The sequence below is a fragment of the Aotus nancymaae genome, unplaced genomic scaffold, assembly GCF_030222135.1.
Source record: "Aotus nancymaae isolate 86718 unplaced genomic scaffold, 86718_ANA_hifiasm-v0.15.2.pri h1tg000016l, whole genome shotgun sequence".
NCBI classification, from domain to species: domain Eukaryota; kingdom Metazoa; phylum Chordata; class Mammalia; order Primates; family Aotidae; genus Aotus; species Aotus nancymaae.
Window position 1 is genome coordinate 69824468 of NW_026988428.1, and position 12452 is coordinate 69836919.

Here is a 12452-nt window from a genome sequence, read left to right on the forward strand (position 1 = left end):
GTGACCCAGTCTTCTAGATGTTTAGACTTTCCTCTTCCTAAGTGGCAGGGAAGAAAACCAGAGACACTAAAAACTACCAGGTTGCTGGAGGGAGGGAGTGCTGGGAACCTTGGGTAAGGGTGTAGGCCTAAGTCTCACTGCAGCCTTTGCAGTACTCAGGAAGCCCTGCATGGTGGGTCTGCTTCCTGCCCAACTATGGCATCATTATATGAGGTACTGCACTTATTTAAGCTGAACTGGGACCAAGTGGGTGACCCCTTAATTTTGCCACTACCCATTATGTACCCACCCCTCCAAGAGTGAACAGAAAGGGTTGCCTGACACCCAGGTTTTATTGTTTCCACTTTATTGCTCAAGCACGGAACTTGAGGCAAGCCTGGACCTTCAGCAACGTGCAGAGAAGAGGCTGAGGGGATTTCAGGATACAACCTGGCTGAGAAGGGAAATTGACAGGGGAAACACCAGAATGGGGGACACAGGGTGGTCACCATGACACCAGAAGACATCATCAGCCACACCGTCAGGGTGAGGAAGGGAACAGAGAGAAGAAATGGGCACAGCAGTGGTTTTTCCCATGTCCCTAGCACCCACATGGAGGCCACGTTTGGAAACGGACTGGGAGAGGGAAAGGATGAGGAAAACGGCTGCCCAGGAGTCTCCCTCTCCACCCTGGGTTCATATCAGACCCCATCCCTACCACTTGCTTCTTCTACCCTTGGAAAATGGACCTAACAGAGGGAGCAAAATAAATTAACATTCTGATGAATACGTATGGATGGACATACGTTCATGTGCAATGGGGGAAGGGAAGGGGGGGTGACATCTCCTGAAATGATTCCCCACCTCAATCCCCCAGCCTACTTCTTTCCCCCCTCCCCACTAAAGCCACCATCCAACCAGATAGAAAAATAAAGGTCTAATTCACTCAAAATTCTTCAGTTTTTACAAAACTAACAGGGTGGAGTGGGGAGACTGCGGGGGTGCGGGGGCAGGCAGCCGCAGGAGTAGAGCTGGTGGAGGGGGGCTATGCTTCTGTCTCCACCTGAGACTGGCTCCCTGCCATGTTGCTCTTCTGCTCCTCCTTCATCTCTGTGTCAGTGGGATGGTCTCCTGAGGAAGCCTCTGCCTTGGCCTGGAAGGAAGAGGAACAGCAAAGAGCCTGACTTCCCAAGTGAAAAAATACACACTTAATTTCTAGCAGAATTACAGACACACCAATTCTCCTGTATCTGCCCTAAAGATATACCTGTATAAGTCAGGCGTGGTGGCTCACACCTGTAATCCCAGCACTTTGGGAGGGTGAGGTGGACAGATTACTTGAGCCCAGAAGTTTGAGACCAGCCTGGACAACATGGTGAAACCTCATCTCAACAAAAATTACAAAAATTAGCTGGGCATGGTGGTGTGCACCTGTAGTCCCAGCTACTTGGGAGGCTGAAGCAAGAGAATCACTTGAGCCAGGGAGGCAGAGGTTGCAGTAAGCTGACTGTGTCACTGCACTCCAGCCTGGGCGATAGGGCGAGAGACACTGTCTCAAAAAAACACAAAACACTTGTATATGTACAAATTATGAACTCACAAGGTCATTCACTACAGTGCTGTTTAGAAGAGCACTGTCCCATGTGGTAGCCACTACTGTATGTGGCTAGTTGAAACTCGTATGTTTTTAGTGCAAAATATATATTGGATTTTGAAGATGGTCTGAAAAATATATAAATGCAATTAAAACTTAATTCCATCTGTTTTTCACCTTTTTAACATGGTTACCAGAAAATTTTCAATTACATGTGGTTAATACTGTGTTTCTACTGTATAGTGCTTGTTTAGAACACTGTTTAAGACTGTCCGGGTGGCTGGGTGCGATGGCTTACACCTGTAATCCCAGCACTTTGCAAGGCCAAGGCAGGCGGATCACAAGGTCAAAAGATCGAGACCATCCTAGCCAACATGGTGAAACCTGTGTCTACTAAAAATACAAAAAAAATTAGCCGGGCATGGTGGTGTGTGCCTGTAGTCCCAGCTACTCGGGAGGCATGATGCAGGAGAATCGCTTGAAACGGGAAAACGCAAGTTGTAGTGAGCTGGGATCCCACCACTGCACTCCATCCTGGCGATAGAGGGAGACTGTGTCTCAAACAAACAAAAAGACTGCCCAGGCATGGTGGTTCACACCTGTAATCCCACCACTTTGGGAGGCAGGGCTGGGCAGATCACTAAAGTCAGGAGTTTGAGACCAGCCTTGTCAACACAGTGAAACCTCTTCTCTACTAAAAATACAAAAATTAGCTGGGTGTGCTGGCACGCGCCTGTAATCCCAGTTACTCAGGAGGCTGAGGCAGGAGAATTGCTTTAACTCAGGAGGCAGAATCTGCAGTGAGCTGAGATCGTGTCACCGCACTCCAGCCTGGCTGAAAGAGCAAAACTCTGTCTCAGGAAAAAAAAAAAAAAAAAGAAAACTGGAAGACTAAAAGGGGACTGATTGATCCATACAATGAATACTACATAAGCCTAAGAATGTGAAAGCTCTTTAAATACTGCTGTAAAATAAGCTTCCAAAAATATATATATGTATTTTTTTTATTTTTTCAAGACGAGGTTTCATTATATTGGTCAGGCTGGTCTCAAACTCCTAACCTCAGCCTCCCAAAGTGCTGGGATTACAGGCGTGAGCCACCGCGCCTGGCGCTTCCAGATATTATTATGAGAAAAAAGCACAGCATACCAAATCATAGGTAGAGCATGTTGCCTCTTATTAGGGGAAAGGGAGAAAGCAACATGAATATCTGCCTGTGTATTAAGCAATACATTAGAACCATATAAGAATCAGAAGGATCAGTGGCTTCTGGTTGGGGAGGCAGACTTTTTACTGTATATTCTTTGGTACAGTTTGAATTTAACTATGTAAATGTATTATTTATTTAAACACACACAAAAGCCATCTAGCTCTTTTTTTTCTTTTGAGACAGGGTCTCATTTTGTCACTCAGGCTGGAGTGCAGTGGTGCCATCATAAGTCACTGAGGTCTCTACCTACTGGGTTCAAGTAATCCTCCCATTTTGGCCCTGCAAAGTGCTGGGATTGCAGGTGTGAGCCACCGCGCCTGGCCCACAAGAAAACATAAATCAGAGCAACCAACTCAGCTTCTGGGGCTTGTGGGTAGGTTTCCGGGACTGATCACAGAACACTGGCCCCAACAGCAGGGAACACATACTCCTTAATGCTCCAGGGAAAGGACAACTTCTGGTTTCCGGGATTGGCACAGACAACCAAAGGCATGAAGGGCCCAAAGTGGCCAGGTTAAGTGGAGGGATCTGTCCCAACTGTCCCCTACCCCAATCCTCACCTTGCTCTCCTCCTCAGCCAGCCTTTCAAACATGTTGGCATAGAGCTTCTTTTCCCGGGCAAGCTGCCTGCGGATCCGCTGTTGGCACATAGCCAACTGGGCCTTGGCGGCTTTGTTGTTGGGGTAGAGCTGCAGGACCTTCTGGAAGTCAGCCCGTGCCAGGTCAAAGTCATTCACGGCCAGGTGGGCCTCTCCGCGGCGGAAAAGGCCCTTCTCGTTGTTGCCGTCCAGTTCTAGGGCCTAAAGGATGCAGAGAAGAAGCAACACCATTGGAGCTCAGGAGTTGTAGCTCATCTGGTCAAGGCTGGGTTCCAAAGGTACCCCTTAGCAGGATGAGGAGGAATGCAAATGGCTGGCTCCACCCCAGGAAGAACAAGGCCTGGGGCATTAAATGGAACAATACAAGGTTTAGGAAGGAACCTCATTTAATCCAACAGGCAGAGAGGGAGGACAGCAGGTCTTTGGATGAAATAAAAAGATTTTAGACATTAACATTCACTTTAGAATAAAGCAAGTAGGTTAAGAGGAAAGGCTAAGAACAAAGGTGGGAGAAACCCCTTATGTGGTTCTTCCCATTCCATGTGTTCTCCTACTTCTGTGCCAATTGCTTCCCGCCACTAAAGCTAACATCCGTACCTTTGGCCTGAAATCTCTGAGGTCCTACTGAATCTACCCCACTATCCCTGCCCTAGTCACGAAGGGGAAGTTTCAGACATGCTGGCAGCTCACCCAACCCTGCATGTGAATGCTGCCTCCATGCCCTCTGAGGGGGCCTCACCTTGTTACAGCTTCCAATGGCAGCAGAGAAGGCCTGTAGTTTCAGATGACACATGGCCAGATTGAGGTGAGAGGCCAATCGAAGGGCCTGTGCCTTCTGTGCTTCCTCACTGGAAAAACTAGATTCATACTCCAGCCAGGACACAATCTTCTTATACTGTAGTAAAGCTTGCTTGTATTTGCCTTCCTAGAATGGGAGAGAGGCTCAGGCACCTGGCACAGGTTCAGTGATACCACGCTGTTAATACCCTGCAGATATCAGTGACACATGGCCACAAGAGGTTCCTGTCCCAACCCCTCCCGCTGGCAAGGCCAGCAAGCTCAGATATACTAGGTGAAGATGGCAGGTGCCAACCTGTCCACTTCTTGGCAGAAAATGATCTTAGTCACCAAGGGAGGAGTGGGCTCAGAGCAACTCTCCCTGGGAGTGTCCTTAAGAACAGTGACTGTTGGCTCACCTTGAAGTACACAGTGCCCCGCTCTTTCACTATGGTGCTCTGTTCTAGCTTCTCTTCTGAATTCATTTCCCAAGACTCCTTGGCCTGCCACACCCCAGAGGAGAAACAAAGTTGTCAGTTACCCTAGTCACCTAGAGGGTAGAACTTGACTTCAGATGGGAAGACCTTGAACAAACTTACCTTTTCAAAACTCTTGAGGTGTAATTCATATTTCAGCTCAGCATTTGGTGGGATTTGGAACTTTTCCTTCCCAACTCCGCCAAAAGCATAGCTGTAGGGGTGAAAAATACTTTGTGTCATCTTGGCAACACTTAACCTGCTCCAGGCTGAAAGGCTTCCTGTCCATTTCCTGGAAAGTACCTTCCCATCCCTTGAGACTTGGTCCAAATGTTTGGCAAATCATCCCTGGCCTCTTCACACAATCAGATGGTCCCTCAGCATCTTTCGTACCCTTCTAATAACTCACAGCCAGGCAGCAGTGTGATTACTAACTTAAATGACACCTCACTAAACAAAGAACTAGAATTAGAATGTAGAAACAATGTTCTATCAGTCTCTGAACCCCTAGGAATTTTCAGTAGTGTCTGGCATGTAGTAGATATGTTTCAGTAATGACTGAATGAATGAATGGGAGAGGAAAATCTTGATGGCAGAGGAGAGAATCTGTAGCAATTATGACTGAAAAGACTGGGCTTAGATCCAAGGAGATGTAGAAAACTGTGGCCACACTTCCAAGTACACTGAAGAGAGAATAATGGTGTATGTTTGGTGTGCCCAGAGTTAAAAAGGATACAAACAGCTGAGAATATAATTCACTAAAAGAGAGATATAACTCACTTTTTATCTTTGACCTTGGTTTGCCTGCCTGCCTACTCTACGAAGTGCCCACCCCTCACCTGGGCTTGAGGTATACAATGGAATGTTCTCCTTTCTCCATGCGCTGAATGGCCCTCTCCAGACCATAAGGCAGATCCAGGTTCTCCCCCTCACCAATCTCAAAGCGGAGCTCTCGTTGATCAAAGAGCTGGTCTTTGTAGTACCCTTCCAGTGCAACTGGCATGAAAGAGAGGCAGTGTACCAGAGTTGTAAAAGGGAAGGTGACTGAGGAAGGATGCCATCAGCCTCTCTACATCACCCCAAGATTCTCCTAGTTGTGTTCTCAAAGACAATATGGTCCAACCCCTCATTTTATGGCCATGAAAACAGGCTCAGAGAAGGAAAGTTACCTGCCCAAAGCCACTGAGGCCTAAATATCAAAATTAGAATTGAAACCCAAGGCAGTACTGTCTTACCCTCCACAATAGCACCCTCATTGGGCTTAGCATAGCCTTCACCGCGAGTCCGTATTCTGCGGATGATTCCGCCATCTTCCTCTTCCGTCAGATCTTCTCCCTTAAACTCAAACAACTCCACCTGTGGGACAAGATGTGACACAATTCCTTCCCATACTAACTCATGGGCAGTGAAACACAACCTTTCTCTCATCCAGGAGAGTCCCTACTAACTGCCAGGCCAGATCTGACCATAAGGGCAGTCACGAGGAGTCAGGTAGAGGGGTGCTTTTGCTAAGTTCTTGGGAGCTGCCCTAACCTCACCTTTGGTAGAGGTGGGCAGCCTACATGGGCTTCAGTTAAGCTGGGGAGAGCAATCTATTTGCTACCTGCTCTACTAATGAGGACGCATCAGGATGTGTTCCAGGTAATCCTGATTCATACTACCTGATAAGCCCAATCTGGTAGGTGTTAGGAATGATTACCCAATATCTCTCAGCAGTTTCTCAACATTCAAGTGCCCACAGATTGGCTCAACCATTTTCACATTGAACAATGTCAAGTTCTAGCTCCTTAGAGAAGGCTTTTCTCAGCCCTTGACCCACAGAGGGGGCTACTGCTCCCTCTTCTGATCTCTAGAGCACCAATATTCTGTACTGCCATTTATAAGGGTACATAGTTTCTGACCTCCCGACTCCTTTCAGTATTCTTCTGGGTACCACTCTTGAGATAAAGAAGCCTTAACCCCGACCATGCTTTGAGTCTGGAGAGGGGCTTGCGCCTGCCTCTTCCTACCCGAAGCTTCCATTACTTCTGTCACTAGCAGCAGCAGAGCCAGCTGCCCTGTTCATTTCTCCTCCTCCCATAAGGCCAGGCCCTCAGCCTTGGCTACATTGTCTGCAAGAAGCAGGAAGGGCTGGAGGGCAGCCAGGCATTGGGCTGAGATAAGGCCTGGCTTTTAGCCTGGATCTCAGTGGCTGGACACTCACCTCAAACACAAGCGTGGCATTAGGGGGGATCTTTGGAGGACTGCCTGCTGAACCGTAGGCATATTCTGGTTTGCAGGTGATGTGGCACACCTCCCCAACTTTCATGGTTGCTATGGCAATGTCCCAAGCCTTGATGACCTCCCCTGCAGATATAGAGGCAAACAGGATCACCTTAGCAGGGTTCTGATTCTGGGCTCACACAGTGCTCCTGGAGAGTTACTGGACCACACTCATGGGGAAGCTGGACATCCTTTAGAAATGGGACCAGAAGGTGAGATATCTGGTTGCATTAAGTGCTACCAGGTCTCAGAACTCTTAAAAGATCACCTGACCCTGAAAAAAAGAGTTTAAGATGCAAGACAGTCCACCTTTGAAGTCAGAGTAAGGTGCTGGGAGGTGATGAGAAGAGAAGACACAGATCAATATAGTTACAGATCGGCAGAAGGAAAAAAAGAGTGACAGAAAGAGTAACAGAGTGTGATAAACCACTCCTCCCTGAGCCTAGTCCTGAGAAAATGGTTTCTGCTTGTGACAGTTTGTGTCCACCTCAAACCTATCCTGCCAGCCCACTGACCACGCCTACCTTTTCCCAGGTCAAAGGAGAATTTGTCCTTGCGATCCAGACTGGAGTCAAACTTTGTGCCATCTAACAGCCAGCCAGTGTAGTGGACAAAGACTCGGTCCCCAATCATGGGCATCTCTGTACCTGTGCCCTCTCTCTTGATGACCTGGGAGGAAGGGGGAGAAAGTGAGTACCCCAGGGGTGGGGGCGGAAAGGGGCACCAACACTGTCTGCAAGCCTCCAGAGGAACATAAAGGAACCTCTCTGTGTCCATCCTCCTCTGCCTACTTGTCCCTCCAGATTCAGTTACTAGCAGCTTAGCCTAGGAGTCAACTAACCCTGTCTTTCTTGAGGTGCAGCAAGACTTGGTTTGAAAAAGAGACAAAAGACTGAGAGATCTGAGGTCAAGTTTATGGTGTATAGATAAGTTCTTAAAACTCTCCACACCTTATTTGTAAAGCAGTGATGATGATCCCTATCTCCTACAGCTGTTGGAAGATTAGACCAGTAAAGGGTTGAATAATAGATTATTATTATCATCGGCAAATGGGGAAGTATTTATGCCATACTTCCTCCTCCTTCCTTCATGCCAGTGGTCATCAGATCAGGGTCTGGTTTGGAGACAGGAGAAAGAGAGGAGTATAAGTGAAGAGAAAAGAAACAGTTCAAAACAGGTAAGGAAGAAACCAGGTTATAGGTGAACCTGGAGGCTCTCCCTGGGGCCTTAAACTCTGACTTCGGAGCTGAGTATTCCTGATTAAGTCCAGGGCTGGAGTATTTCCCAGCAACTACAGGCTTCTTTAGCGCCACCTGGTAGGTGTGTGGTTACCCTCTAAGGGAAAACTTCCATGAAGAACGGAAAGGGGCCTTGAGGAGTAGAAAAGTAAAAGGGAAGGAATGGCGGATCAAAGGGGAAATGATCCTTCCTAGAATAACAATCTCATAGAAAACAGCAGGACGCTGGAGCGAGAAGGGGAAGCCACATGCCACAGGACAGCCGCTGGAACAGGCACTCGAGGTCCCCAGTTATCTGGTGCCAAGCCAGATGCACTTCTGGACCAGGTAAAGGCCCCCTGAGGCGGGTGCCGCACATGCGGAGCTCAACGGTGGGAAGCCAGGATGAGGAGGAGCAGCGGATGGGGAGAGGGCATAAGATGCGAGCTGGGAGTTCACCATCTCTGGACTCTCCCCAGAACCTGCTCCGACCCACGGCAGGTTGTCCTGGCCCAGGTCAAGATGCCCTCCACCCAGCTCCCCAAGCTATTTGTAGTCGAGCGGTCAGTCGGCGGCAGGCTCCACAGCAGAGCGCCTCCTCCCTACCCCACACCCCGCAGCCGGGCTCCGGGAGGCGGCGCGGCGGGGGGAGGGGACTACAGCTCCCGGCATTCCCCGCGCTCGGCCTCCCCGGGGCCGAGGGAGGGGGCGCGGCGCGGCGGGTGGGGACCTCGCAGGGTCTCGGTGTCGGCAGGGGACCCCAGGAGGGCGCCAGAACCCTGTCGCGCTTGCGTCGCACAAAGGCCTCCAGGCCAGAAAAGCACTGTGGGGAGTCGGTCCCCGTCCTGGCCCGTGTTCCACCGCCCGGGTGGGCGAGCCCTGGCACCGCCACCTACAAGGCAGCCCGGGGGGTAGGGGGCGGCGCGGCGTGGGAGCAGCCCGGCCTGGCCCCTGGCTGCAGCTGGAACACCCGCGGCGGCCGCCCCGCCCCTCTCCGCCGCCCTGCGAGCGCCGAGGTGGGCGCTGTAATCCCGACCCCCTGCCCGGGCCCGGGCGCCGCGGGCTAGGGAGCCTGGGGCCTCGGCTGGCGCACCTAGGCCGCCTCCTCCTGAGCGCTTGGCCGCCCTCAGTGCCCCAAACGACGCAGCACGGTCCGGGACGGCGATGCCAGCGGCCCACGGCGGAACCGCCACAAGGTTGCAGAGGCGGCTGCCTCGACCCGCGCCCGGCCGCGGGCTCCCAGCTTGGCGGAAGGGTGGCCCGCCGGGCCCAGGGTTTGGTCGCCCCCGCAGGCCCCGCCGTCCCTCACCTTCAGCACGCCTTCGTCCTGTTTGGGGCTTATGTCCACTCCCTCCATGGGCAGCGGCGCCGACTGCGCCCCGTTCTCGGTCGCCTTCATCTCCTCGGCTGTCATCTCCGCTCGGCGCGCCGTTTCTCCGGGAGCTGGCGCCGGCGCGAGCGCACTCTGGGCAGCTGGCGGGGGTCCGGGCGCCGCGGCGCTGACTGCGGACCGCTCAGAGACTAGAGCACCTCTGCACGCGGCGCGGGAGCAGGGGTAGGTGGGTCAGGAGCGGCTCGGGGAGCGATTGGTCCCGCCCCGCCGCGAGGGAGGGGTTGGGAGGAGCGGGAGAGCGGACAGAGGGGGCGGGGTGCAGAACTTTCTAGAGACTGCGGGGCTGATCCCGTTCGGGCTCGGGCTGCGGGCGCTTCGGATTTTTTTTTTTTTTTTTTCCTTGTTCTTGCCTCCTGCTGGTTGCCGGCCCCCTTTCCCTTCTCCTGGGACCCTCGGACTCTGGGGATCTCCCCTGGCCCTTCCTCTCTCCCACCCCCGGCTGCTTCCCTGTCTAACCGGATTCTTCCAGATTCTTCTCGATCGATCTCCTGACTTTACTCTACTAGTCCGCTGCGCCCGCGGCGGGGTGTGGGAAGCGCGGGCAGCCAGATGGCAGCGGCAGCGCGCCCTCCCCGGGACCAGCTTTCACCACGGGCGGCGTGGCCTTCCTGCTATGACCCGCGTAGACCCTTCCCTACCTGGGGGAAAAAGGGCAAGGGCGTGTGGGCGGGCAAGTGAGTGGACAGCGCTGCCCCGCTGCGCAGAGCCAGGGAAAGTGACCTCGATTTCCCCAAAGTCGGAAAGCCCCGGCTGGGCAGCGGTGCCTCCTCCCGCGCCTGCAGATGCTGCAAGCAACGGGGTTGGCAGGGCATGGCCAGCCCAGCTTGGGACTCACACGGGGCACGCACTCAGGGGACCCTTCCCCTCCCGAAAAAAGTCGTTCAGTTTTCCTAAAGGCCCACAGAAGGTGTATTTTCAATGTTTGTTTCTTGAATGTTTCTTGACAGCCTGTGGAGCGCGCAGCTACCGGTGTCACCAAAGCCATGGTCGCCGGACCTAGAAAGCCATCTAGAGAGGGTCCTGGTTTTGCTCAGCACCTAACCCCAGCTTAGTATAGTATCTGGTGAGTGGTGTCCAATAGTTACTGGTTGCATGAAGTTTCCTTTTTTATTTTTATTTTTTTCCAAGTCTTGGCTGATTTTCTTTTCTTTCCTTTTTTTTTTTTTTTTTTTTTTTTTTTTTGAGATAGAGTCTCACTCTGTCACCAGGCGCCAAGCTGGAGTGCAGTGGCACGACCTCGGCTCACTGCAACCTCCGCCTCCCGGGTTCAAGCAATTCTCCTGCCTCAGCCTCCCGAGTAGCTGGGACTACAGGCGCGCACCACTAATTTTTGTATTTTTAGTAGAGACGAGGTTTCGCCATGTTGCCCAGCCTGGTCTCGAATTCCTGGTCTCAAATGATCCGCCCTCCTCGGCCTCCCAAAGTGCTGGGATTACAGGCGTGAGCCACGGCACCCAAAGTGAATTTTTATTCCTATAATAATTATGTTTTTGGACATCCGTTTATGTCCCCGGTACTGTGCTGTTAGGACGCCATCAGTCTCATCAAACTAAATTAGGATCGCTTTTTAGAGATGAGCTTTTCAGCGTCATAATGTGATGGTTCATTGTAGTCCCTGCCAAGGGAACTTGAAAGGAATGCATAAGAAAAAGCCCTTCTCTCCAGCAATTTACAGCCCACATGAGTTGAGCCACAATGAAGATGACTCTTTAGGTGACTGGAGGCACCTCCAGAGGATACGGGGGCGCTGCCTCTGTAGGGATTAAATCCACTACTTTTCTGTAGAAATAACAGTGCCAGGAGCCACCCGAACTCCGGGAGACCAGAATAGTGGGTGCTGGCTTCCGGGTGGCAGTTTACCGCAAACTGTCCTTGGCTTGCACCTACTGATTCTCCACGTGTGGCGGTTTCTTTTCTGCGTCTTTTTCTTCATCAGAAGCAGACAGTGTAGGACCCTCTTCTTTAATTCTGTTCAGCACATACTTAATGGAGCCCTTCCGATGTGCCTGCAATTATATAAACACATAGCCAATACCCTAGTGGAATGAGCATGTGCTTTGGAGTAAGGCGAGTTGGGTGGTCCATGTGTTAGCGGTTTAATTTGGGGCAGGTTATTTAATCTTTATGTCTCGATTTCTTTTCTGTAAAATAGGGATAGTAACATCTGTAAATGAGGGGGATTTAATGGTTAAAAACAGAGGGAATCTGTGTATGGTATCTAGCCAGCACAGTGCTCGCCTCCAACTCCGCAGTTGGTAAATAACGGTCGTTAGTGTGATCTGATAGGCGCTGCGGTGGAGATGGGGACAAAGTGCTAAGAAAACAAAGGGCTGTGAGATAGGGAAGGGCATGAGGGCAAGGTTCCCGGTGAGAAGCTCTGTCCCCACACACAGCGACGGAGGAAACGAGGGGCCCACAGGCATTGGGTCTTGAATCCTGGAGCAGATACTTACTGTTACACGGAATATTTCCTGGTCGTTTATGTGATACTTTTCTGATACTGTAGAAAGTGTGCATGTGTTTTAGTCTCTTTATCTCCTCACCCTTTCCCTGGCCCATTTAAGTAAGTATTCTATTAAATATGTTTAACTGGTATCACTTGAAATTCTTCCAAAATGTCCACTTTTTTTGCAGGAGGAAGTCAGCACACTTTTTCTCATCCACCTTATCCGTAGGTGACTTCTGCTGGGATCAGAAGCTTTGTTCTTGTCACACTGAACCTCTCTGAGCTGACCTGGCTCCGCTCCCAAACCCTGGGCCCATCATTTACACATGAAGACCCCTTGTTTCTATAGTTCATATTTTGACCTTCCTAGGCTGCCAATGCACTTAACATCCAAAGAATTATATAATATTTGGATCATTCAAAAGACTGTGAAATGCAATACGAGTGTGTGTGTGCATGTATGCATACATGTTATGCAGCATACCAGCATAACGAACCT

The 12452-nt window shown here is 51.0% G+C and overlaps 1 protein-coding gene across 2 annotated transcripts; it reads right to left on the minus strand.

Moving 5' to 3' along the window:
• Positions 1-324: 324 nt before the first annotated feature.
• Positions 325-9674, minus strand: FKBP4 (FKBP prolyl isomerase 4). Of its 2 annotated transcripts, XM_012452591.2 has the most exons (10): positions 9424-9674; positions 7422-7566; positions 6839-6981; positions 5871-5991; positions 5475-5631; positions 4759-4849; positions 4579-4662; positions 4122-4307; positions 3344-3583; positions 325-1132 (listed from the first exon to the last, which is right to left on the minus strand). In XM_012452591.2, exons 1-10 carry the CDS (start codon positions 9526-9528, stop codon positions 1025-1027), a joined length of 1380 nt encoding a protein of 459 aa, XP_012308014.1. In that variant the 5' UTR covers positions 9529-9674; the 3' UTR covers positions 325-1024. The 2 variants fall into 2 exon arrangements, with proteins under 2 accessions (XP_012308014.1, XP_012308015.1); XM_012452592.2 differs by lacking the exon at positions 7422-7566 and having other exon boundaries at positions 9424-9507.
• Between the last annotated feature and the right edge of the window lie 2778 nt (positions 9675-12452).